The sequence below is a fragment of the Crotalus tigris genome, unplaced genomic scaffold (genome assembly GCF_016545835.1).
Source record: "Crotalus tigris isolate CLP2741 ecotype Arizona unplaced genomic scaffold, ASM1654583v1 scf7180000019173.45859301935:6455823, whole genome shotgun sequence".
Classification (NCBI taxonomy): domain Eukaryota; kingdom Metazoa; phylum Chordata; class Lepidosauria; order Squamata; family Viperidae; genus Crotalus; species Crotalus tigris.
In genome coordinates this window covers 2291580-2317580 of record NW_024097414.1, presented here as the reverse complement: position 1 = coordinate 2317580, position 26001 = coordinate 2291580, and the positions used below count along the sequence as shown (strand labels likewise).

General features: G+C 42.2%; 1 protein-coding gene across 8 annotated transcripts; it reads right to left on the bottom strand.

Moving 5' to 3' along the window:
* Positions 1-59: 59 nt before the first annotated feature.
* TMC5 (transmembrane channel like 5) lies at positions 60-25793 on the bottom strand. Of its 8 annotated transcripts, none has more exons than XM_039360499.1 (26): positions 25365-25793; positions 24122-24237; positions 21299-21347; positions 20366-20516; positions 19937-20097; positions 19246-19445; positions 18350-18457; positions 18098-18202; positions 17726-17825; positions 16478-16568; positions 15282-15530; positions 14235-14386; positions 11934-12078; positions 10655-10810; positions 9631-9797; positions 9078-9156; positions 8566-8663; positions 7589-7684; positions 7354-7429; positions 5609-5742; positions 4297-4470; positions 3672-3750; positions 2924-3007; positions 2702-2797; positions 1138-1174; positions 60-272 (listed from the first exon to the last, which is right to left on the bottom strand). In XM_039360499.1, the coding sequence occupies exons 5-26, from the start codon at positions 20008-20010 to the stop codon at positions 157-159; spliced, it is 2616 nt and encodes an 871-aa protein (XP_039216433.1). In that variant the 5' UTR covers positions 20011-20097; positions 20366-20516; positions 21299-21347; positions 24122-24237; positions 25365-25793; the 3' UTR covers positions 60-156. The 8 variants fall into 8 exon arrangements, 6 of the variants coding, with proteins under 6 accessions (XP_039216433.1, XP_039216434.1, XP_039216435.1 ...); XM_039360500.1 differs by lacking the exon at positions 25365-25793 and adding an exon at positions 24347-24372; XM_039360501.1 differs by lacking the exons at positions 21299-21347; positions 25365-25793 and adding an exon at positions 24347-24372.
* Positions 25794-26001: the final 208 nt, after the last annotated feature.

Here is a 26001-nt window from a genome sequence, read left to right as displayed (position 1 = left end):
ATAAAGACAAACCTCAACAAATGTAAAAGTGCCCAGTCGCTTAATTAAACATTTCTCAATTTTTAGAGTTCTAGGAGGTTCCTGCAAATACTTTATTTGTGCAAACAGCAAAGTTCTAGATAAAAAGTGCTTGTTGTGTGCATATTACTTCATTCTCTACTTCCACTTCAAGCTTTCTTCATCTTCCATTTCCCATTCAGCTTCTTGTCTTGCTCTCAAAGCCAAAACCAGGGCGTCAGATACTCCAGCATTCTGGGTTATTTTGTTAGCCTCTGTTACAAGCAAAAGGAAGAAAAAGAGTTGGAAGGGACCTTGGAGGTCATCTAGTCCAACCCCTTGCTCAGGCAGGAACCCTACACCATTTCAGACAAATGGCTGTCCAGTCTCTTCTTAAAAACTTCCAGTGTTGGAGCATTCACTGCTTCTGGAGGCAGGTTGTTCCATGTTTAATTGTTCTAACTGTCAGGAAATTTCTCCTTAGTTCTAGGTTGCTTCTCTCCTTGGTTAGTTTCCATCCTTTTTTGTCTTTTGGTGCTTTGGAAAATAGGTTAATCCCCCCTCGTCTTTGTGGCAGCCTATCCATGTTCCTAATAGTCCCTTTAGGATTTTTCCTCCCAAATGCCACCCGCACTGAACACCCAATTCTCCTGCCTCAGATGCCCATGGACCTGTGGCCTCATGGTCAGTGAAATCACCCTGATTTCTACAGAGGTGTGTGTGTGTGTTTTTTTTTAAACCTCTGTAGATGTGGAGAAGCCAGGAATTACCACCAAACTTTGGGTTTGTCACCAAATTTCAGAAGTACAATTTGGGATGCTCTGAGAGGTATCTCAACCTTTTATAGAAGGCTACATGCCTAGGTTTGCTCTTTCTGTCAGCACCAGGAGAAGCTTTGTTGACTTGGGACTTCCCTACAGCCTCTTTCTACACCCTTGGCCCATTTGGTTGTTGTCACTTCCCCCTGCAGACAAAACTAGAGAAACCTTGTGTCAAGCTTGACTTCCGATGATTACAGAGTTGCTTCACCGAGTTCCTTTCTCCTAGCCGTGTTTTGATTTCCCAATCTAGCCTGTAGTCATAATAGTAATGTGCTAATTATAGTTTAACTGTTCTGCCTAATTAATATTTAGTACTTACCAGGATTAAAGGTAGCCATCACAGGGTGTCCAGCAAACTGTAAAGGAGACAAACATAAACTTTGATTTGAATCACAGACCAGTTTTAAACATTATAAAGCAGCTAATTCATCAAACGTATTCTGTAACTCTGTATCCTGATAGTACTCATTCATACTATTAATTTAAATTTAAATAATTATTCATAAAAACCCAGCATGTTAATATTTTTCTACACTTAGTGGAAATTAGGTTAGCCTTTCTGCTTTTCGTTAGCATCAAATTCATGATGGGACCTATTACCTTCATTGTATTTCCATTGTATTTTCATTGTATTACCTTCATTGTATTTCCCATGCCAAAACCTTCTACATCGGGGGTCTTCAAACTTGGCTCTTTTATGACTTGTGGACTTCAACTCCCAGAATTCCTCAGCCAGGCACGCTGGCTGAGAAATTCTGAGAGTTGAAGTCCACCAGTCATAAAAGGGCCAAGTTTGAAGACCCTGGTTCTACATCAACTAGTTCTGACTTGTTAGTTAAAAGAACGAAGTTAAGGATGTTCAGATAACTAAGGCAATGATCACAATTGCTGAGCAATTTGGAGCTACAGAAAATAAAGTTCAAGACACAAATAAGTTCATTTAAAAAAAAACCCTCAAAACTTTCAGGGGTTTTGCTGTCCTGTAAAAAGGAAGGAGAGCAAAAGAATTCCTGTAAACCTCATTTCTTCTTGTGTTCCTTCTCTGGCCTGCCCCCTTCCTCAATCTTGCTCTTTATTAGGTGGCTTGGCCACAAGGGCATGGGATGAAAATTACGGATGTTTTGGTCCAGCCCATCTAGAAAGTACCAAAGTGGAGAAGGCTGGGCCAAGAGCTACCAGAAGTCCAATATTGTGAGGAAATAAGCTTTCTATTTGGCGGAGACACAGCTAAGGCCATTTATGGTTAACCATCTTCAGGCAGGAAAGCCTATCCCATTTCAGACAAATGGCTGTCCAGTCTCTTCTTAAAAACTTCCAGTGTTGGAGCATTCACCGCTTCTGGAGGCAGGTTGTTCCATTGGTTAATTGTTCTAACTGTTGATTGTTCTAAGAAGTTTCTCCTTAGTTCCAGGTTGCTTCTCTCCTTGATCAGTTTCCATCTGTTGCTTCTTGTCCTGCCTTCAGGCACTTTGGAGAAGAGCTTGACTCCCTCTTCTTTAGGGCAGCCCGAGATATTGGAACACTGCTATCATGTCCCCCCTCGTCTTTCTCTTTGTTAAACTAGACCAGGGGTAGGCAACCTCGGCTCTTTTATGACTCATGGACTTCCAACTCCCAGAATTCCATGCTGACTCAGGAATTCTGGGAGTTGAAGTCCATGAGTCATAAAAGAGCCAAGGTTGCCTACCCCTGAACTAGACATACCCAACTCCAGCAACTGTTCCTTATATGTTTTAGCCTCCAGCCTCCTAAGGTATCCTTCAGATTATCATTTCCCATCTTCTCCAAACATCAATATGGCCAAGGTTGGTGAAGTATGAAATCCAACCTAACTACAAGGAGGAAAGTGCTCATACCACACCCTCAACTGCACCTGCTATTACCTCAGTAGAAGATTCTCTCCAGAGAAAGGGCTCCACGCAGCTGGGCAGCAAAACACAGCTTTGCCCCTTAGGCAGCTGGCTGAGAGAGGAGTCCCTCTGGAAGACCAATCAAAAGTTGACTTACTTTCTGTTCTTGACTAGCGTTGTGTGTGGCCAATTATGCACCCATCCCCAGCTTCTCATAACAAATTCAACATAAAAGGTCAAATCTGCAAAACTCACCTCTGGCTGCCTTCTCAAAGAGGGCATCTTAGAAGCTTGCAGTCCACGTAATTTCTTCAGTAGAAACATTTTATCTTTGCCGGCCTATAAAATCAAGAAACAAATAAAAAAGGGACGGTGAGTTAGATGAATTAATCTAATGTTTTATTTTAGAAAGTTAATCGCAACAGTCAAACGCCTTGCTTGAAAAGTAACCCTTCCTTTTTTTTAAAATCAGTGAAGTACATTTCTATTCCGATGCAGTCAAAAATACTCTTGATGGCTTACCTAGACCCCCTAAGCTTCCACAATATAATCTGAAATTTGATTAAAACTTGGTAAGTAACTATAAAAACTGCGATACCTCAAAACCTCAAGAAGTGTAATAAAAAATAAAATTACAGATATATTGCAATCCGTTCAACAGAGCAAATGGGTATCTTAGATCAAGATATTAGGAAGCCTTTTAACCAAAAACTAAACTTTCCTGAGAGTTCAGGGGTAGGCAACCTTGGCTCTTTTATGACTCGTGGACTTCAACTCCCAGAATTCCTGAGCCAGCGTGGGGAACTTTGGCCCCTTCATGACTAGTGGACTCCAACTCCCAGAATTCCTGAGCCAGCATGGCTCAGCTTGGAAACCTCTCCCTTTCCCCTTAGCACGGCTGGCTCCGGAATTCTGGGAGTTGAAGTCCACGAGTCATAAATGGGCCAAGTTTGAAGACCCCCTGATCTAGAGTGATAGGATTTCTCGTTGAGAAAATACTTACGTTAACAATTTGCTCTTGTAGCAGTTTAACCATTGTTTTTCGTCCACGGATGATTTGCCAGAAAAGGTATATGAGCATCCTAAAACAGAATTAGGGATGTAAAATTACCGCTGGCCCGTAAACTACAGAGCCAAGATCAGCCAAGATTCCAAACTCTGCTGTCAGACCGAATAAACCAATAAAGGAGAATATTTGTAGCTCAGGGTTTAAAGGAGAAGTCCTCAGGATTCTCTGAGCTTCATTGTTTTCTTGCAGATGTTTCATTACCCAAAGTAGATAATAACTACAAATATTCTCCTTCATTGGTACCACAAAGGGGCATCAAAGATTTCAGAAAGAAGACAAATGGGAAAAACGGTGCCCGTCAGTACGGTTCCCCCAAGGAACCACTTTTCTTCCACTGAAGTTATTAACTAGATGGGTAATGAAATGTCTGCAAGAATGTCACCAAGATGGTCACCAAATGTCACCAAGAGAGCAACAATGACTCCTCAGACAGAAAAAGCCCATAATTCGTAAGGCACATCATTTATAGATGTCCTGCGTTATTAAAGAGTCCCTTTAACAAACGGGTCACCTTCCTTCTTCATCCCACCTTTTTTTCCCCCTTTTGTGGGAAACTTACAACACAATAATTGAAAGGATGAAGAAGAAGTGTGTGCTCTCGATTAAGTTGCGGTAGATCCACACTACCCATCCTGAGCCCGGTGAAGAAGTCAAGACTGAAATCCAGCCAGAGATAGCTTCGAAGGGAGCTGTCAGACCTCGGAAAGGGCCACACGCTTCGGAAGGTTTCCGTCTTGGAAAATAAAGAGAGGGGGGGGAAGGACAGGTTCTTTTCACACAAACATAGTCAGTTTAGAAGTTTGTTGAAGGAAACACTCATAGATGGTAGGCAGCATCAGAGAGATCACTAGATATCAGCTGGCACCAGGCCCCTGAGGAGATCTACGAATCTTGAGATCTCTGACCTTGTTGATAAGGATTACCATGATGGGTGAGACTAGGGCAGGGGTAGGCAACCTTGGCTCTTTTATGACTCGTGGACTTCAGTACCCAGAATTCCTGAATCAGCCATGCTGGCTCAGGAATTCTGGGAGTTGAAGTCCACGAGTCATAAAAGAGCCACGGTTGCCTACCCCTGGCCTAGGGAGAGGAGCAAAGAGGAAACCCGCATGAACAGAGGAGCTGCCAGACCTTCGAGGTAGGCTAGGTCAAGAAGATGCATGGCTCTTTATTGTTGTAGGTCAGGGGTCCTCAAAGTTTGCCACTTGAAGACTTGTGGACTTCAACTCCCAGAATGAGAGATGAGAGAAGCAACCTAGAACTAAGGAGAAACTTCCTGACAAGTCAGAACAATTAACCAGTGGAACAACCTGCCTCTAGAAGCGGTGAATGCTCCAACAAATGGACAGCCATTTGTCTGAAATGGGATAGGGTTTCCTGCCGGAGCAGGGGGTTGGACTAGATGACCTCCAAGGTCCCTTCCAACATTATTGTTATTATTATTATTATTATTATTATTATTATTATTAAGACAATTGTGGCAGGAAAGGTCATAAAATGGGGCAAAGCTCACTTAACAACTGTCTGGCTTAGCAATAGAAATGTTGAGCTCAACTATGGTTTGTAAGGCGAGGATTACTTATAAACATAATCAAAGTGGGGGTTACTGGGAGTTTCTTTCTTACACCTCCCCTCCTCAAGACCGGATATTCTTTTTCCGAAAATCCCCCCCCCTTTAATGATTGGCTCATTCCTCCCCCCATGCCCAAAGCCAGCCCTCCATTTCCTTCACAAGGAACCAAGGGATCCAGGAGAAGCAAATACACCAACGACCAGCTGCATCGTGCCCAAGATTTCTCCAGAATCTGGGCTGAAATATCAAATAAAGGCCTGCAGCTACTTGAGCAGGGTGGACCCACAGAGCTCCTGACCTCCAGACAGTGACCGCGACGGCCGAGAGGACTCCGGTGAAAGAGGGGAAAAAGAGGAGGAAGACAAAAATGGTGTTCATTTGGGACCCTCGCCAAGCTTTGCGGGGCGGCTGGCAGTTCTTCAGCAGGCTGATCTGGAGGGGCAAGGCAGAGAGGTCATAGGCAGGCCAACAGCTTGACCCACACACACAGAACACCGAATGGAAGAGGGGCAGTCTTTTGGCCTTGCCGGCAACAAAATATTCAGCCCTGATGCTAAAGGGAGCAAAGCAGTGGCAGACACAAAAAGATAGATCACGTGTCGGGAAGCAACCAGTCTTCCCATTTTTTAGGCTCTATGGGGAGATGGGAGGAGCAAAGGCAGAAACAGGTGTTTACCACCCTGCCACTTAAAAATCGGCAATTTGATGGTGTCAACTTGGGGGTCACCGAAAGGAGCAGTGGGGCACATGCACACCTGGAAAAGCTATGGCACGGGGTAGGTTTTGCTCAATACCATATGTAGCTCCTGCATTAAGGCAGGGGTGTCAAACTGCCGGTTGCATCATGCAGAGGAGGCCCTGCCCACCCCAGCTCCAGCAATGGGAAAAAAGTCATGATACATTGCAACACGTCACGTGACGCGGCGAGTTTGATGCCCGTGCATTAGGGCTTCCTTGAGAGCCGTGGTGGCGCAGTGGTTAGAATGCAGCACTGCAGGCTAACTCATGGCTCACTCCAGGAGTTCGATCCTGACCGGCTCAAAGTTGACTCAGCCTTCCATCCTTCCGAGGTCGGTAAAATGAGGAGCCAGATTGTTGGGGACAACAGGCTGACTCTGAAAACCGCTTAGAGAGGGCTGGAAAGCACTGTGAAGCGGTATGTAAGTCTACGTCAGTGGTTCTCAGCCTTTTTAATGCCGCGACCCCCAACCGGTCGTAAGTCGAGGACTACTCAACCGGTCGTAAGTCGAGGACTACTCAACTGGTGCAGCACTATTTGCAGAATGGGACTTTTGGCGGGCTCAGCAGGGCAGAGACAGCCTGGACAATTCCGATTGGCTTTGGAAAGCCAATAGAATTAGACTCTATTCAAGAGAGTCTATTCTATTGGCTTTCAAAAGCTAATAGAATAAAAGGGAGTAGCACAGCGAAGGAAAAGGGGGAAAAAATGGCGGACTGCGTTGTTTGGTGACCCCCGTGAAATGGTCATTCGACCCCAAATGGGGTCCCAACCCACAGGTTGAGAACCACTGGTCTAAGTGCTATTGCTATTGCCATTGCATGCTATCGATCATTGTCAATTCTTGGTGACCACATAGAGCAGGCATATCAAACTGCCGGCCCGCGGGCCAGATGCATCATACTGAAACCGCGCCCACCCCATTGCCGGTAATGGGGAAAAAGTCGCGTGACATCACGTGACGTCGCAAGTTTGACATGCCTGACATAGAGTAATCTTTTCCATGATGATTGGTCTTTAACCTGGTCCTTCAGCTCTTCCAAAAGCATCCCTATCGTCACTGCAATTGAGTTTATGACTCAGCAACAAGTATGAAGCAGAGCTGGCTTAGCAAACTGCACGAGTCCTGATCGGGCCTCATCCTTGTGCTGTGCCCCCAGAGTGCTCTTGATCATCAAACTGAGTAAAAGGCAACTGATCTGGGGGGGGGGGGTCCACATATAATCCGTAACAGCAAGAATCTTGAGGAAGAACAATGCAATTAAGGCTGGCGAGGAAAAAAAAATCACAAAAAGCGGCCTAACCTTTTTCACACAAAATATGATGAAAAATGTTATCATCTGAATGGCTGGAAGCAGAGGAGCAAAGAAGATCCCAATCCTGAAGAAAAGAGAAAAAAAAATGAGATTCAAGGACAAGACACACTTCAGTGTAAGCAGAGAGTGGTTTTTGTGCTTGGATAAGGGTATTTATCGATCTGGATTTGTAGCCCCCAGCCTGTGACTCTTCAGAATGTGATTTCCCCCCCCCCCAACTCACCATGTCAAAGTCTGAGCGTAGATCAAATCCAAAACGTTTCGAGCAATGTCGAATTCTGGCACGCCAATTTTTTTACAGCATTCGGTGCCAATAAGTCTGAAATGGCAGATTTGTCAGTTAGGGAGTTTGGCAACCTCTTCCAGAACAGATTATGCAGCAGCTCTGCAGTAAAGACATTCTGGATGTGTCACCGTTTTTAAGGAGTCTTTTTCCAAAACGGAAGTTGTTCTTTTGCTCAATGGAAGATTATCAGAAGCACAACCCACTGGGATATAAATAAACTAATCTGGACCTGTGAGCGATCATCTATAATAGCACGTTTCCAACTCCTAGCATTACAATATTTTTTATTATTATTATTTTGGTAGAGGAAAGGAAGAACAATTGGGGTACAATAAGGTAGACCTTCAGCCAACCCCTTCTCCCAAGTTCCATTTGGAAACTGATAACAAATTCCTGATTTCTGGATGTTCTTTGAAGGATTCTATTTTTTTTCTCTACTTTTAAATGAACGTCATTTACTTCTGGTTCTGGATTGGGGGGGTGGTTTCTGCTGATATAACTGTGGCCTAGCAGAGATGCCTCCAACCTGCTTATTCCAATCTAGGAATTTCCAATCCAGATGTGGAAATACAAATAGTTCTCAACTTACAACCAGAATTGGGACCACAAGTTCTGTGGCCAAGCAAATCTGTCTTCCCCTTTCGATTTTGCTTGTCGGAAGCCAGCTGGGAAGTTCGCAAATGGTGATCACGTGACCCCCCAAGACATGGCAATGTTGTAAATATATGCCAATGGGCAAGCACCCACATTTTGATCATGCGACTGTGGGGATGCTACGTGTCGGTTGTAAGTGCAAGGACTGGTTGTCATGTTTTTCAGTGCCATTTTAACTTTAAACGGTGCCCAACGAATTAGGCTGAGGACTATCAGTATGGAAGTTTGATTTGGATCAAATATCAGACTTATGCACGTACCGTAGTACAAATTCACCGAAGAATGAACCCAGGAGGCAGCAGACAAAGTCTGCTATAAGCAGCCTGTATATATCTTGGCCAATGAAGGTTTCCCAGCACTAATGGGGAGAACAAGAGATTTAAAAAATGTCATTTATTCATGGAACATGTGAAACCTAAATTCCGGATTTGCGGACATCAACTCTGAGAATTCTCAGCAGTGGCTGTGCTGGCTGGGAAATTCTGGGTAAACCCATCTATATTCCTGGAAATCATTATCCAGGTCAGAGAAGGTTGAGCTACACCCCCAAAGAGTTTATTTAGTTTTGTGAAGTCAACAGCTGCCTTTTAATAATCTTAGTTTATGGCTTAATGTATTGTACAAAACTAGCCAATGGCAGCTTGCTCAATGAACCCTAGGTAGCTCAACCATGGCTTAGCACAATCTGTGAATCCAGCTTAAGTTAAAGAAGGCCTCTCATCACTTAGTAAGAAGTTTTGCACCCATACCAAAACATGCTTGAAAGACCTACCTCCACTTTGGAGAGAGCTACTACGTTGAGCCAGTAGTAGCAGAGGACTCCAATGGTGGATATTTTCAAGATGACATTCCTACAGAGAGGAAGCAACAGCTCTCAGGGTTTAGAAGCATGGGATGCTCACAACTGTTTCCTCAAAATCTGCTCTGAACAGGATAACCGGCTGGCCGCATACACAAGTTGAGCTGCATATGTGCGCACTGAATCACAGCTCGTGCGGCCTGGTTCCAAATAAGCCACGCCGGAGTGGGCCACAGCCCTTGAGGTTGGGACTCCTGCAGTAAATACTATTTAGATCAGACGCCCCCAACCTTTTGGGCACCAGGGACCAGTTCCTTGGAGAAAGGTTTTTCCACGGAGCGGAGAGTGCGTGGTTTTGTGTGCTGCCTGCATCCCACAGATGGGGCTGTGCTTGTTTGTGCGGACCGGTTGCTGGCGTGCTGTGGCCCAGTACCGGTCCATGGACCGGGGGTTGGGGACCCTTGATTTAGATGGTTTGTTAGGGTCTGGTTCTCTCCAAAGGAGGACAAAAACAAGCCCAATGTACCTGATAATAGCAGTGTAGATCTGGTGCCTAGGATAGTCAAACTTTTCAACCAAGCTGGAGAAGGAGTACAGGAATGGCATCACGTGGTTGAAGAGGCTCACCACGATAGGCAAGATCAACATGGCAGCTTCGTTTTCAAGCTGGGTGTTTTCCTCATTCAGAAATAACTCGAAAAGGAGTGAAGAGAGAGAGAGAGAACCTTTGTTAAGAGCTCAGAGTAATTTCCTGGAGTCTTAGTCATGCTATATTCGCAAATGTATTGCAGGAATGGGGTGGGGGAAAAGGCGGAGGGGAAGGGGAACTAGGTGCTCTTTGAGCTTGTGGTTTTCTTGCAGATGTTTCATTACCAAACTAGGTAACATCATCAGTGCTAGAATGGAGTGGGTTTGCAGGGAGGAGGAGGGGGGGAGGGAAAGGGGAGGAGGATCAACCAGCCACTTTGGAAGGGAATTCAAGCAAACAGGCTTATTTTACAGTTCCTGGACTTTTTAAGAAAGTTGGTGATTGTAATATCTCAGTCCATCCACCTCTCTTGAATTTGGAAAGCAGTTCTCAGCTCCATACTTGGAATCAGGGCACAGTTTCCTAGATGAAAGATGGATAGGCTGAGACTACCAGTAAACTCTGATCAAAGGAAGCAAATCCAGGACAAAGAACTGGATGCCTGCCCCCCCCATCTAGACTTAATTTCAATTTTAATTTCATAAATCTAAGTAGAGTTGCATCTCATTAATTCATTACATTCCAATGATGATTCCTCCGGGATTTTCAATATTTCTTTATCCTTCAATTCTGCTTCATTAAAAATGGCAACTTGTAGCAATGTTTTGGAGAGGCTTTATGGGTGGGTGGGAGAGAAATTTAGCATTCTCAGGAATCGGTCCTTCCATCAACACCCTGTCAAGAATAGACTGTCATCTTGTTCAAACCCATTCCCAGAACAGTGCGTGTTTATTTATTCGTGATTTAATGAAGGCATGAGAAAGCAAGCCACGGGGTGGGAAACCACGGAATTGCAGCTGACCTGTAAATTCACAAGGGAAAAGAAGTAAATGCCAGCACACGAAGCCACCGTGAAGCCCAGCGAGAGAAACCAGAAGGCCAGGTGAATCGAGAAGCGAAGAATCCTTTGCTGCAGAGATAGCTTCACAGATTCAATACGCATTTCAGAAAGGGTCTCCTAGGATGAAAAAAAGAAAGTTTAGATAAGTTTGAAGAAGGAGGCTGGAATTCAGGTCTGGCTTTGCATTCAATCGCTGCCCAGAGCTGCTGTAAGAGCCTTGGTGATGCAGTAATTAAAATGTAGTATTGCAGGCTAACTCTGCCCACTGCCAGCAGTTCGATCCTGACTGGCTCAAGGTTGACTCAGCCTTCCATTCTTCTGAAGTCAGTAAAATGAAGACCCAGATTGTTGGGGGCAAGAGGCTGACTTTTTAAACTGCGGAGAGACGGCTGTAAAGCACTACGAAGCAGTATATAAGTCTAAGTGCTATTGCTATTGCCACTGACTCATCCTTCATCCTTCCCAGGTCAGTAAAATGAGGACCCAGATTGTTGGGGGCAAGAGGCTGACTCTCTAAATCGTTTAGAGAGGGGCTGTAAAGCACCGTGAAGCAGTATATAAGTCTATTGCTAAGTTGGAAGGAAGGAAGGAAGGAAGGAGGGAGGGAGGGAGGGAGGGAGGGAGGGAGGGAGGGAGGGAGGGAGGAAGGAAGGAAGGAAGGAAGGAAGGAAGCAAGCAAGCAAGCAAGCAAGCCGTAATGGCGCAGTTGTTACAATGCAGGCTGACTCTGCTCAATGCCAGGAGTTTGATCCTGACTGGCTCAAGGTTGACTCAGCCTTCTGTCCTTCCAAGGTTGGTAAAATGAAGGCCCAGATTGTTGGGAGCAAGAGACTGACTGCTCTCATCAGTGCTCTAAAGTTCTATGAAGCAGTATATAAGTCGAAGTGCTTTTGCTATTGCTAAGCTTCAGAGGTTCCTGACTTGGAATTAATAAAAAAGAATATTTGTAGCAACCAAGCTCAGAGAGCACCGAAGATCCGACTAGGAACTAATTAGCAAAACTGAGAGGTAACGTTAAAAGATAGTTTGGGGGATCGTGTATGAATATCATCTTATGAATGAAAGATTTCTCCTTTTTTACTCCCCAAAAGGAGATGTTCAAAGGATGAGTCCCTTAAGGAATGGTGAGAAAGCCATGGACCGCTAGAATGAATTATGTTCTGCTCTGTCAACTCTCCTGAGACAAACCAACCTCTTTGATGCAGAAATATGATTCCAGCCGGACTGCCATACTCTTTACCTTGATCTGCATGCAGATATTTTTCTGATTCATCTGGACAGCTTTCTCGTCCATCACACTGAAGTCCCAGATGCAAAGAAGCTTGGCAGCGTTGCCCGAGTGCATTTGAGGCATCACAATGTTGTTACGGAAGGATTTTGCCATGCTGTAGTGACATGAGAGGGGCAAGGGGAAAGAGAAAGGACGGCACACCGCTTTAAGTACCTTTTCCGCAGCCACAATGGAAAAAGATTGCATAAATGTCATTTGGGATGTTATTTTTTCAATCTGGTTTATAATTTGCTCTGCGAATTGCTGACCGGGTGGCAGTAGACAGTCCCTGGCAGGGGCCCTAAAAGTTATATGCAAAAGCGTGATGTCTTGGTACTCAACTGCTTTGAAACTCATCAAATTTGGCACCGAATTAATTTTGACATGAACATTTTGTCCCGGTAACCATTGTTTGTTCGGTACTCCATGCACAAACTAGAACTTGTCGATATCAACTGCCTTGTGATTCACTACATTATTCCTTGTGGGGGAAAAATTATTTGGTACTCGTCGTTTTCGGTACTCGTCACTCCTCCCGGAAACTATTAAGGATGAGTAGTGACGTTACCACTGTACATACTTTTTTTCAATTTGATGGGATTCGGCAGAATTGGCTAATGCCTTGGTGGATTAGATCAGGGCTTTTCAACTGGTGGTACACTTGTTGTACTTTAGCACACCTGGCAGGTGGTACGCGAGCCCTAGGGGAGGGAACCAGCCAAAGCTGTGCCGCACAGACCTGGAAGAGATCAGCTGGAGCTGCAGGGCTAGGGAAAAGCCCCAGGATGTGCAAGCGTGTCTGCATGCTGATTGGAGCTTTTGGCACATCCAGAAGAGAAAAGGAGGAAGAGGAAGAGAGGAGAAGCTATAAAAGGAGGTTTTGGCGGGGGAGGAAAAAAAACACACGGAGAAAGAGAGAAAATAGAAGAGGCTCTTGTAAGCGAAGCGGTGAGGAGAGCATGAGCGAGCAGCCTTTGCGAGCGAAGAGTGTTGTGAATGGAGCAAGAGAGTTCCACTGTTGCAGTAGGAAGGAAGCATTAACACTGAACCTCAACTTTTCACTTTTCCATAATATTACCTAATATTACCTAAGCAAGGAAAGAAGCAACCTGGAACTAAGGAGAAACTTCCTGACAGTGAGAACAATTAACCAATGGAACAGCCTGCCTCCAGAAGCGGTGAATGCTCCAACACTGGAAGTTTTTAAGAAGAGACCGGACAGCCACTTGTCCAAAATGGTATAGGGTTTCCTGCCTGAGCAGGGGGTTGGACAAGATGACCTCCAGGGTCCCTTCCAATTTTATTATTATTATTACAAACTAGCTGTTTCTATAACAACAAATGAATCTAACCAGTAAAGCCCAAAATTCCCCCCAAGTTTTTGACACCTTGCTAAGCTCTGGTGGTACTCGAATAATGTCATGTCCTAAAAGTGGTACAATCTGTGAAAAGGTTGAAAAGCCCTGGATATGTGTGTGTGTGTGTGTGTGTGTGTGTGTGTGTCTGTCTGTGTGTGTGTGTCTGTGTTCCACTGAAAAGAAAACTACTCCACTAAGCTGAAAACATAAATTGTTCAGATTGGCTTTATTGCAGCTTATGTCAAGGCGCTCTAGCTTGTACTTAGGTCTCTGCCTGCACTGCCATTGTAGTAAATCAGCATTCTTAGGGCCCATTCTGTCTCCAAGGCAACTGCTAGGGAGAGTCTCTGTGCCCGGGTCCAATTACAAGCAACAGAATAATGAAACAAGGAAGAGAATTAAAAGAAGGGCCTAATGACATTTATTTAAAGAAGTAAATCGCTTCACCACACATGAAAGTGTAAGTTGCCCTGGCTGCTCCTTTTGCTTTTCATTCTTAAAAGAAAAAAGAAAAAAAAAAGAGCATCCATTTTAGGAGAGATTATCTGGAGGAGATAATCTACTAAACTTCTTGGGTCTGTAACCTTTAACTGAGTGAAACGCTGCATCGTAGGTTAACGGTTTTTGAATCTAGATGCCTCAAATGGGCTTCCTTAATACAAGGTGTCCAAAATCCAGGACTCCTATGTAACTGAAATTTGGCAAATTTTATAAAACATTTTATGCCGTAAACCAGAGGTCCCCAACCTTTTGGGCACCAGGAATCAGTTACGTGGAGAGAGGTTTTGCTGTGGACCGGAGGGTGCGTGGTTTTGTGTGCTGCCTGCATCCCACGGATGGGGCTTTGCTTGTTTGTGCAGACCGGTAGTGGGCATGCCGCGGGGGTTGGGGACCCCTGCTTTAACCAACATACCTGTAGATCAAGCTCAGAAAGCAGATGATAAAATAAATCCCGATTGTGAAAATGTAAGCCAGTTGCATGTAATATGGCGCGGCGTTCTCAATTTTTGCTATTGTGCCGTTGGTGTAAAAGCCATTGTAGAACACCGTGTTTGTAAAATAACCCTAGGGCGATAAAGAGAAAGCATCAGAATTCAAGAGGTCAGCAAAAGATTCTTCTTGACAGTATCCCTTGTCTAATACTTTTCCCTCGCCATAGACTTGCAGAGGTTCTCAACCTTGGCAACTTTAAGACTTGTGGATTTCAACTCCCAGAATTCCTCAGCCAGCAAAGCAAAGCTGGCTGAGGAATTCTGGGAGTTGAAGTCCACAAGTCTTAAAGTTGCCAAGGTTGAGAACCCCTGCCCATAGAGGCAGAGAAGATTGCATTGGTATTTAGCCTGTTTCACACTGAGCTTATTTTGTAATTTATTTATGTATTTGATTGATTTGATTGATTGATTGACTGGTTTGCTGCCCCTCCTGCCTCGAGGTAAAAGGAAGCTCCTTTTGGGACACTTCCCTTTAAACAGTCTTTCTTTAACAGGCAATTAGAGCCACATACCATACTAAAACATGCAGTGGTTTGCATGCTGGGCTTAGCATGTTGTATGAATCCAAACACTGAGGTGAGGGTGCTCTCTGAGAAATGTTTGCTTTCTTGCAGACATTTCATTACCCAAACTAGGTGATGACTAGGATTGATGAGGTTACCTGGTTTGGGTAACGAAACGTCTACAAGAAAACAGCCAAGCTCAGAGAGCACCAAGGAGCCCTCATTTCATCCCTGGCCACAAATATTTTCCTCTATTGCCAAAACTGAAGTCTATGAAAACTATGATTCAGGGCTTGGCAAGTCAAATGAATCCAGCCAACAGTGGCTGAATCAATAAACCACAAATAAACCACCAATCCAATTGGTTTATGAAAGAAAAAACAGAAAGCCCAGCTCTGTCTCTCTGTCTCTCTCTGTCTCTGTCTCTGTCTCTCTCTCTTTTTTTCTTTTTATAAACCCACGTACAGCTCCGGTCAAAAACTCCAGACTCGTGAAGGAAAGGTGATTTGGCTGGGCTGCGATGAGTTGAGGGATGGCAAGAAAACTGAAGTTGATCAGGAATGAGAAAACGTTGAACATGAGAAGCCACGTCAGGAAGACAAAGTAGGAATGGATGCTGGTCCCAAATTGGCTGCCAATGTCTTTGAGCGTTTTCTGCCAAAACCGGAAGAGCTGAAGGCAGTCGACAAAGCTGCTCTTTAACTGCCGGAAGGACTAGGAGAGGAAAAACAAAATAGCAAACAGGAGACTTGGTTAAATACAGCATCCAGTTCTGCTTCCAATAGCAGTTGATCATCTTTTCTATGAAGATCACCTTCGTGTGGTTTGCTTGACCCAATTTAATGAAGAAACCCTCACTGCTGGGCTACAGACTCTGCAATAAGCTGAATACCATCCAATTCCTTACTGATTCGATCACGTTTCTGATGCAAAATAACTCAGTCAGGCTTCATGATATATACTCTGGCTCACAAGGCAGGAAAAGCACCTGGAGATCCACATGAAGAGTAAACCTCCAGGCCAGCTTTGAGGCTTCCTCCTTCTAAAGTCAGGGCTTTCCAAACTTGGCAATTTTAAAACTTGTTGATTTTCACTCCCAGAATGCTGGCTGAGGAATTCCGGGACTTGAAGCCCACAAATCTTAAAGTTGCCAAGTGTTAGGACGTAGGTATGTAGATTGGGACAGAACACTAAGTTTGGAGACCCCTGTTCTAAGTCACTGCAGCATACTGGCAGTGATAGGCTACAGATCGTTCTTGACCTCCTCAAGGTCACGTGTTCAAAATTCAGACGCTTGGCAACTGACTCATATTGATGATGGTTGGGGTGTCCCAGGGCCACGTGACCTTCTGGCAAGCCAAGTTATTGCGAGAACCAGATTTACTTCATAACCGTGTTACTAACTTCACAGCTGCAATGATTTGCTTAATAGCTGTGGCGAGAAGAGTTGTAAAATGGGGCCAAACTCACGTAGCAAACATCTCACCTAGCAACATAAATTTGGGGACCCCTTGTAAGTCAAGAGCTACCTGTGCTTGGCTGGGGCTGTTGAGAGACTGAAGTCTAAAATACCAGGTGAGTACAGCCTGTTCACCTTTGCAACAGGTAATGTTCTTCTCCCTCTCAACAAGGGGTCCTTAGTGAACAACCTCACTCCTTACCAAAGCCGTGTTGTAAAAGCACTGGGTACAACAATTCAGATGAGCATCCTGTCTGTAGGATTTCTTTTTTTTTTCCGTTAGGACACGGTTCCTGTCAAAGAGCAAACAGCAAAATAATATTAGGCAGAGGGAGGGAAGCCAGCTCTTCAACCACTTCATTACCTCATTCTGAATTAGCAAGTCCAAAATACTAGCTTAACTAAAAAGTATAAAACTCCAGGAGTTGTTTTGAATCAATTTTTTTCCAGTTACATTCTCCTCCTTTCAAGGTAAGACTGACGTGTCCATTAGCAAAATGAAACCATGTGCACAACATGCTTATTTAAAGGTTTAAAGCAGTGGTTCTCAACCTGTGGGTCGGGACCCCATTTGGGGTCGAACGACCACTTCACGGGCGTTGCCAAACAATGCAGTCCGCCATTTTTTTCCCCCTTTTCCTTAGCTGTGCTACTCCCTTTTATTCTATTGGCTTTTGAAAGCCAATAGAATAGACTCTCTTGAATAGAGTCTAATTCTATTGGCTTTCAAAAGCCAATAGGAATTCTCCAGGCTGTTCCTGCCCTGCTGAGCCCGCCAAAAGTCCCATTCTGCAAATGGTGCTGCACTAGTTGAGTAGTCCTCGACTTACGACCGGTTGAGTAGTCCTCGACTTACGACCGGTTGGGGGTCGTGGCATTAAAAAGGTTGAGAACCACTGGTTTAAAGCCATTTGTCACCTAAATATAGAATATTTAGGAATTTTGTATCTATATCCACTTATAGAGTAGTTTAAAAGTTTTTATTTTCCATTTATTCATACAAAATACAATTAAATTCCTAACCATTGGTACCGCCTGCCCATTCCCCCCAGGCTGCGTCCACCCTCTCTAATCTTTCCCTACTTCCCTCCTCTTTCTCTCCTCCCCTCCTACTCTCTTCTCCTAGAGTAGTTGACAAAGCAAAGAGAAATCAGTTTCTACTTAAATCCAGAGGGAAAATTAAAGTGAGAACCAGACAGTATAAAAAAAAGATTTTTCCAGCTTTTCAATTAAACAATCTTTTTTTACGTTTAACAAAAATGTCTGCATGCAAATGTTTGCTAGGTATAACGTCCGAATGCAAATATACAGTACAGATGTTTTATGTATTTTATTTCCTTCCTAGATGCAGAGAAGAAAATAGAAGTGAAATAGTTACATTTAAAATGAGGCATTTTTAACCCTCCCACGTTAATTAAGTACCCTCAGAATACAAATATATGCTTGCTACCTAATTTCACGTTTTTCTTTCATTGATTTGGGAATCTTCTGGATTGCTTTAACTCTTTCATGGGTGGACATGCTTGACAGATCGTTGATTAATTTTTCTTCTGCAAAAATAAAGATGGCAACAAAATCAGGAGAGTGATGGGGTTCACGTATCCCAGGAAGCCATTATGATTCTGTTGATTTCAGATAAATTGCTTTGGGTGAACCATCCCATAAGTAAGAGGCAACAGAGCCCCACCCAACAAAACTAGAATATTTTGCATTCCAACAGTCAATAATTATAATAACAGCAATCAAGTTCTTGATGAGCCTCTAAAATTTGAAAAAGTATACGGAAGACCGCAGAATTAAATCCAATAAATAAATAACTCACCTTCTTTCCTCTTTGCTTCCATATATTCTGGGTCTAAATGAAGCAAGTTGGGCCTTGCAAAAGTTGCATAATTGTGTCGCCTGCTACGCCTCTGGACAATATTAACTGTAATAAAGAATTTACCGTATGCAGGTTTCAATGAATAAGGCACAATCATTACATGCATAAGCAGAAATGTTTGCCTTCCTAATCTAGAACTGCCCAGTCAGTTCGGTGCATGACAGCCAGTACATGAATTGCCTTAAATCTCACCTCTCTCTGATGCATCTGAATAACTGTCTGCATCCTGAATATCGACAGCACGGCTGGTAGTAGGTAATATCCCTTCAAGTTCTGGTTCATACTCAAAAGAAGGATTAACTGATGAAAAAGAAAAAAAAGAAAAATAGAGAATGAACTGTTTCCTCCTCTTGTATTGCATACAAACTGAAATCATATATCTTCTTAATCTAAGTTTCTTAATCCGTGATAGACTTAGTAAGCCACAGTGGGCTACTCTAAATCGTAAGCTACGGTTTGCAAGCCCAAATGGTTGGATTCATAAAACATGCTAAACCACAAACAAGCTAATCACACTTTATCGTAGCCTAACATATGAACCCAGCCACCAAAAATGAGGGGTATCTAGGCTATAGCAATTCCAACTGACAGGAGAGGGGTTTTTTTTACATGCAGGGAAATATGTACAGTATATGGCACAACATTAAGTCATGGGAATCTCCCCCCAATTTGAAGTGGTCTAACCCAAAACAAAACTGGCTAGTTCATTACAACAACAGACATAGCCTACTTCATGAGATTCATGCTGGCAGACTTAGACTCAGAAGCGTTCGGATCATTGCTCCAAACATTAAACAAAAACTGCCTATCCCTGACTTAGACAGTACAGATATAAACTTATTTCTATACCGTAGACCAGCGCCCCCCAATATTTTGGGCACCAGGGACCGGTTCCTTGGAGAGAGGTTTTTCTGTGGCCCGGAGGGGGCGTGGTTTTGTGTGATGCCTGCCTGCATCCCACGGATGGGGCTTTGCTTGTGGATCAGTGCGGCCCGGTGCTGATCCACAGACCGGGGGTTGGGGACCTCTGCTGTAGACACTTCAAAACTATCTGCTTTGTTATCTATATATTCAATGGAGCTGCATACCATATTCCTTTCCATGTGGGTTTGTTCTGGGCAATTCAAACCCATAATCGGTTGGTGGATATTTGGTCTCGTCTGGACTCAGTACTAATCTCAGAGGTATCAGAACTGGTGAATTCTGTCCTTGTCCTCCTTCCTTGTCGTCGTCCCCAAAGGGGGCGTAAGGATTGTCTGGACGGTGTGTACTTCTTTGAGAAGGTCTTCTGCAGAACAAACAAAAAATTATAAACTTTTAATAAACTTTTATTGTCATTGTATGTGTATACACAGTATACACATACAGCGAAATTTATGTGACATCTGAAGACCAGGTCCCACACACATAATCCCCAAACACACTCCCACCCACCACAATTCCCCACCCCTAAAACCGCCCAAACATCCACCCAACAGACCAATATAAGAGTAATAATAATTCTTGTCGACTGTAAACTACTTGTGCCTGAAGGTGCAGAGCACTCACTAAAAAATACACAAACAATAAATTAATTTAAAAATACCGGTCTCTGGAGTGTCGAGCCACTGCATATACATGCGCTGCCATGTTGATAGGAAAAGGAGGAAGGAGTGTTAGGTAGGTTGACTGCCTTGAGTTATTTTTAAAAATAACCAAGGCTGGGTTTAAAAAATATGAGTTAAAAATCTCTATCCAGATTCCTTCTAGGCACATACTGTGTGCTGACTGTAAACTTACAACTTGTCGATTTCCAAGGTTTCGGAATAGTGATAGTCAGGATTTTCAATGATGTCATTGTAAGGAACAGACATGATGGATCCAGGTCCTGGCCTTTGTAGGAAAAGAGCCCTTGGGAGATTTACTTAGATCATCTCAGTGCTGCCAATCTCATCCTGAAACTATTTTAAAAGAAACAAACAACACGGATGTTATGGCTGGAGAGTTGCGTATTTTGCACCACACAAGAAAATTCATCTGACAGGTATAAACACTAGATAACTTAGTACAGTGTCATATAAATTAATTATTACACTACCACATCATCCTTTTGCTCAGAGACTCCTTTTGTTGGTATGCACCATATCATATGAGTATCACAGGTCTCTTGTTTACAGGCTTTTCTCCTAATCACGTCCTGTAATCTAGTTGTAAGAATATTATTCTCACCAAGTGATGCGCTTCAACTTATCCAGAAACGAATCGCCTCCGATGACTTCTGCACCGCTCAAATATCACAGAGAATGCTTGAAAATTCAGAGAGGCACTGAATTTGTTTAATGGACTCAGGGAAATGCAAAGGCCTTTGTGATTTTTCACCCTGGCGTTAAGAGACGAAGGTCGGTTATTTGCATGTTGGAAAAAAATGCTTATGTTAGCTACATAAACAGCAAATTTCTAGATAGTCATCTAGAAATAGCTGGCAATTACAACATAGAATTTATTACACTGAGCATAATAAAATGTATTCTACTTTTATCTGATGTCAAGGTACTTCTCTTCTACTTCACAACTAAGTTCTTTACAACTACTTACATCCCATCACAGAAAAACAACTGTGATTGTTTTCGTGCTTCTCTACAACAGTTTGATGTTCTTTTTATTATTGCATTTTATTTATTTACTATTAAATTTCTATGATATAAATTTATTGGAGTTTAATGCAGCAAGTACTATTTTATGTTCTATAAGAAGCCACCACTGTGATTTATTTAACAAACCATGTTAAAATAAACTAAAGTTTAGAGATTGCATCTGATATTTTACTTTGTTTCATCAAGCTTTGGGGCTTTTTACAAATGTTCTTTCTTGGCCTTCCTGTAGAATTGTAATTATTTATATTAAACAAATTTATAGGGCTGCTCAACTCACACATAGTGACTTTATCTATTCTGATGGTAGAGATTTTGTTTAGATTGATCTTTTCACTGAGATCATGTTTTCATAGACTACGTTAAACTGCTTTGAAATTCTATCCAGGTTGAAAAGAAAGGACAAATTGTTGCAGAAGTCTGAAAAAAACTTGTATGGTTCTTAAAATTCTACCCCAATTGTATGAATGTTAAAAGGTATCGTACCCGTATATTTTAAAAAAGCACTCACCACTTCCACCATGCACTAAATTATTCTTGCAATAGCTTCTCAGATGACCCTGAGGTAGAAAGGTAAAACTGATCTGGCTTTGGTCCCAGTTCCACTTTATAATTTAATGAGACATATTGTTTTCACAAAACTTATTTGCAAGCTCCTTTATAGCACAAGAGAAAGAAACTCAAATAGCCTTAAAAATAATAATACACACTGGCTCACTGCCACTGCATCAAGTTTATATTTTGCAAAAAAAGGTAAAGCAATCTTTGCAAAAAGCTGTATAAGGCTGATGCCACTTCAAGAGCAGAAACTGTGACTTACTTCTCATTGATTAGTAAATTTGGATTATACAGTTTCAAATGAGCTGCATGGAGACAGACAGACAGACAGAGAGATAGAGACAGAGATAAGCAGCATGTTGGATAGACCCAGATTCAGTTCTAACTGCCAGCTTCCCCCCATAGTCAAGTAATTGCATTTGGGGTGCTTGGCAACCAGCCAACATTTACCACCATTTGCAGAATCTCGCTGACACGGGATCACAATTAATGGCATTTTTTGCTAAAAACCAGCCTTTAGTTGCAATTTCCAGCAAAAAAACACCAATTGCGGACAATGGATTAGCTTATTGACTGCCACCAAAAAAGTCATCAAAACAGGCATGGTCACATGATAACCTAGTTAACAACCAGAACGACTTGCGACCAGAACACTGGGCTCAATTACAGTTGTATGTCAAGGCTTATGTGTTACTAAGGAACCCAACAAACAAATCATTGATAGGATTGGAACACTGCCATGTCCAAAGTCAGTCAAAAAGAAAAAAAGAAATGTTCTCATCTGATGCTTGATGTTTATCAGTAATGATCCTGTGATGGGTACAGGTAAGAAATACAGGTGTGCCCCTGTATATTAAACCAAGCGTGTCCAACTCATTGCCCTGGATAGCTAAGAATGCGGTCCCACAAGTTCATAAACTTTTATTATGTGATGATATTATATGCATTAACTATATTATATATTTTATATGCTACCCAAGAGAATTCGTCTTCACTCAACACAGCCCAGGCAAGCCGAAAGGTTGGACACCCATGAACTAAAATTCATGAAGATCACTTGAAAACACACAGATACAGATTTGCATAGCTAAGTGCATTTAAATCCCTTCCATTTCTATAGAAATTAAGCCCAATTATTTATTTAAGTGCCCCACCTGAGATGTAAACATTGCAACTAACTGATAATGCCCTCTGTGTGTTTGAAAGGTTACTGTAATAAAATAATATTGATAGAGTTACTGCTCGGTATATATAACCCTTAGAATTTTATTTGTATTTTATATCCGTTTACATCCGAAAACACCAGGAGGAAATGAATTAATGTTCTTGCTGTTTAAAGTTACCCAAATTCACTAGGAAAATGTAATTCCTATACTGTAGTCTCAATAGGAAAAAAAAATCAACCCATTACTAGCTTGTGAGATAATCAGAAATTACTGGGGAAATTATTAAAAAGACTACCCTATATTTTTCAAGAACTTTAGCAAATCTTTCAGCATTAATAATCCTTAATCCAACTTGTCAGATCACTTTTTCCCCTAGTCTTCCCTGGTCCAATAAATTGCATTTACTTCCTTATGAATGAAACCCTTGAAAGTTCCTCGTAAAATTATTATGCAGTACCAAGACTTTACAGTGGAGAACAAGAGAAAAGCTTCAAGAATCTTTTTAAAAAGAAAAAAATAAATAGCTAATTTAAAAGGCCAACACTTCAACAGATAGCTGTCATAGTCGCACAACATACTTATATAGTTTGAACAACTGAGTTTTGGGGATTATTCATAACATGAACACAAGGACAGAGTTTGCACGATGCACAGATTTAGCTTGTATATGGTTTTAAGAACTGGACTTGGGAAATTAGGATTTTCAGAATAATCTTAAGGGTACTTATTGACTGAAGTCTTGCAAAATCATGGCTTGTTTTAACCATAATTCGCTGAATAAATTTTATCAATTAACAAATGACGTACTTTAGTTCATGCTAAAACAATGATTTGCAATCAGTGTCTAGGTTGGTACATTAAAGTAAGTCAAGTGGTTTTACACAAATTGCACACAATTAGGAATTCTCACAGCCTAACCAACCTTGCCACACTGTTGAGCAGAGAAAACAGCACCAAGGGATTAAGCATGAATATCCCCTAGAACTGCTTGGAGAAAGGTTGGGAGATAAAAAAAAATGAAATAGGTGAGAAAGAAGAGAAAATATTGTCTATCCCTCAAGGAAGAATAAAACATGTATTTTGTTTTTTCTAAAAAAAAAGGGATATCCTAGAAATGGAGGAACAGAATGAAGAAATGCAGGAAACAATATCCCTGCAAAGAGAAATGTTGGTCTCTGGATTTGGCAAAGCAAGGAATTAACAGAAGACAAAATAATGCCCCTTACAAAACAACAGTGCTGGGAAGGACGAGGGGTGACATGGTAGCAGTGTTTCAATATCTAAGGGGCTGCCACGAAGAAGAAAGGGCCAAACCTATTCTCCAAAGGTCCTGAAAGCAAGACAAGAAGCAATGGATGGAAACTAATCAAGGAGAGAAGCAACCTAGAACTAAGGAGAAACTTCCTGACAGGGAGAACAATCAACCAGTGAAACGACTTGCCTTCAGAAGTTGTGGGTGCTCCATCACTGGAGGTTTTTAAAAAGGGATTGGACAACCATTTGCCTGAAACGGCGTAGGGTTTTCTGCTTGAGTAGGGAGTCGGACTAGGAAGTGACTTCCAACACTGTTATTCTGAGCTATCCTGGTAGGAAGTCTTAAAGTTACTTACTTTTCACAGGATCAGTATAATCTTAAGATTCCTTGGCTGGCACCACCATCAACATTTGTTCAGATCATCTCATCTTTGTGTGTCCTCGTTTTCTTGGAAAAAGTTGGTATAAGATCCTGGGGAAGAAGAGAGAAAAGGAAGAAGAATTCTTCTTCCACAATGTATCTTATCTTTGGAACCGTGCTGGAGGAAATGCTAGCACCTGAACCGCAGTTGCCAACTCACCCAAAGTCTCAGAAATTCAATCTTTGTCCTGCAGGGTACACACACTCATTTGCAGTTTACAGAGAGGTGTGTGTGTGGGGGGGAGGAATTAACTCACCTTGCTGCAACCAATCCTAGGCAGCCAACCTGAGATCAAATGAAGTGGATTCTTCTGATCATAAATTACCCTGCCTTGGGCTGTTTTTGCTTGTGTCACCATAGTTTTACATATTTTGATTCACTTTGGATTTTTTTTCTACACTGCTGTGCTATTGCGATTAGAGAAGGGAGCATTATTGTTGTTAACAGGTTTTGCCACCTGTTCACTTTCAATCTTTCACTTATTGGCAAATACGCCAATAAGAGGGTCTTTAGCTGGACAGTTTTAGTCTTCACTGTCTTAAGTCCAAAGGATGTTTTGAATTTTAAGGAAGGCCTGAATTACAAGAAAAGCCATAAATTAATCATGGAGGCCTCACCGAAAGTACTTTTTGTATTACTCACATTTCAATTGTCCATATTGTTACAGGAAGCTAACAATGTGTATATTACTGGCAATTAAGTTTCTAGGAAAAGTAGAAGCTGAAAGTGTTTGTCTAGTTCAGAACAGACAAATCTTGCTATTCAATGAACACTTGATTTTCATGTCATAAGACCTTATAATAAGTCAGTAAATCTCTAAAATGCCCTAATCCTGTCTCCACAATTTGCGGTTACAGACTACAATGGCCTGCCTCTCACATCCCAATAAACCATACTTTGGCTAACCCTAGTTTATTGAGGTCACCACAAACAACCCACATTTTACTTAGTGCAATGGATGACACAAGCCTGGCTTAAACCTGGAGAAAACAATTACATAACCATACAAGAAATTACATTTTTCTAGGTACAGATTCAAAAGGATGAAAGCCTGGATAGCTTCTGTCTGAGACTCTGGACAATCTTGGTTATCTTATCTGATGTAAAGGATACTAGAAGCCGTAGTTTCAGTGTCTGCAAGGCCAATGACTGGTCAACTCTTGTCTTAATGGCATACCTGGCGTCAGTTCCTTCCTGGAAGCACAACGTAGTGGTAGTGATCACATGCAATCCTTGTCTTATGCTAAGACAAGCATTGCTAAGGCAATGCTAGAGTCAAAATAAAATATATGACATTGACCAAGTGCTCAAATTTTGATCACACAACTCTGGCGATGCTGCAACAGTTTTAAATGGAAGGCCATTCATAAGTTATTTCTTCCAGTCCTGTTGTAACGTTGAACAGTCGGTAAGCAAATGGTTGTAAGTTGAGGATCACCTGTACAAAAACTTTTAAAATCAGAAGGAAAAACTCTGCTTTAGTGTTCTCAGCTACTGACCCGCTTTTAGTTCAAGCAGTCCTCTTTTATTTTGAAACTTTTCAAACATCACAGCCAGAAAGCCAAGTGCTGAAAGCCAATTGATAAGACCAGATAATACAGACACTGACTAGAATGCTGTGAACTGAACTTTTGTTAAAATATTCAAAGCTCATGTTTACCTTTAGCAAACATAAAACATGTGATGAATGGAAAGTGGAAAATGCAAGTATTGTTTTTCAAAGAATGAAGTCTCGAGAATGCAAATGTGGATGGGAAAAAAAATTGTCCAAATTAACAGTTCCTGCTGTTAAAACACCTGTGCAATTAAAGCAC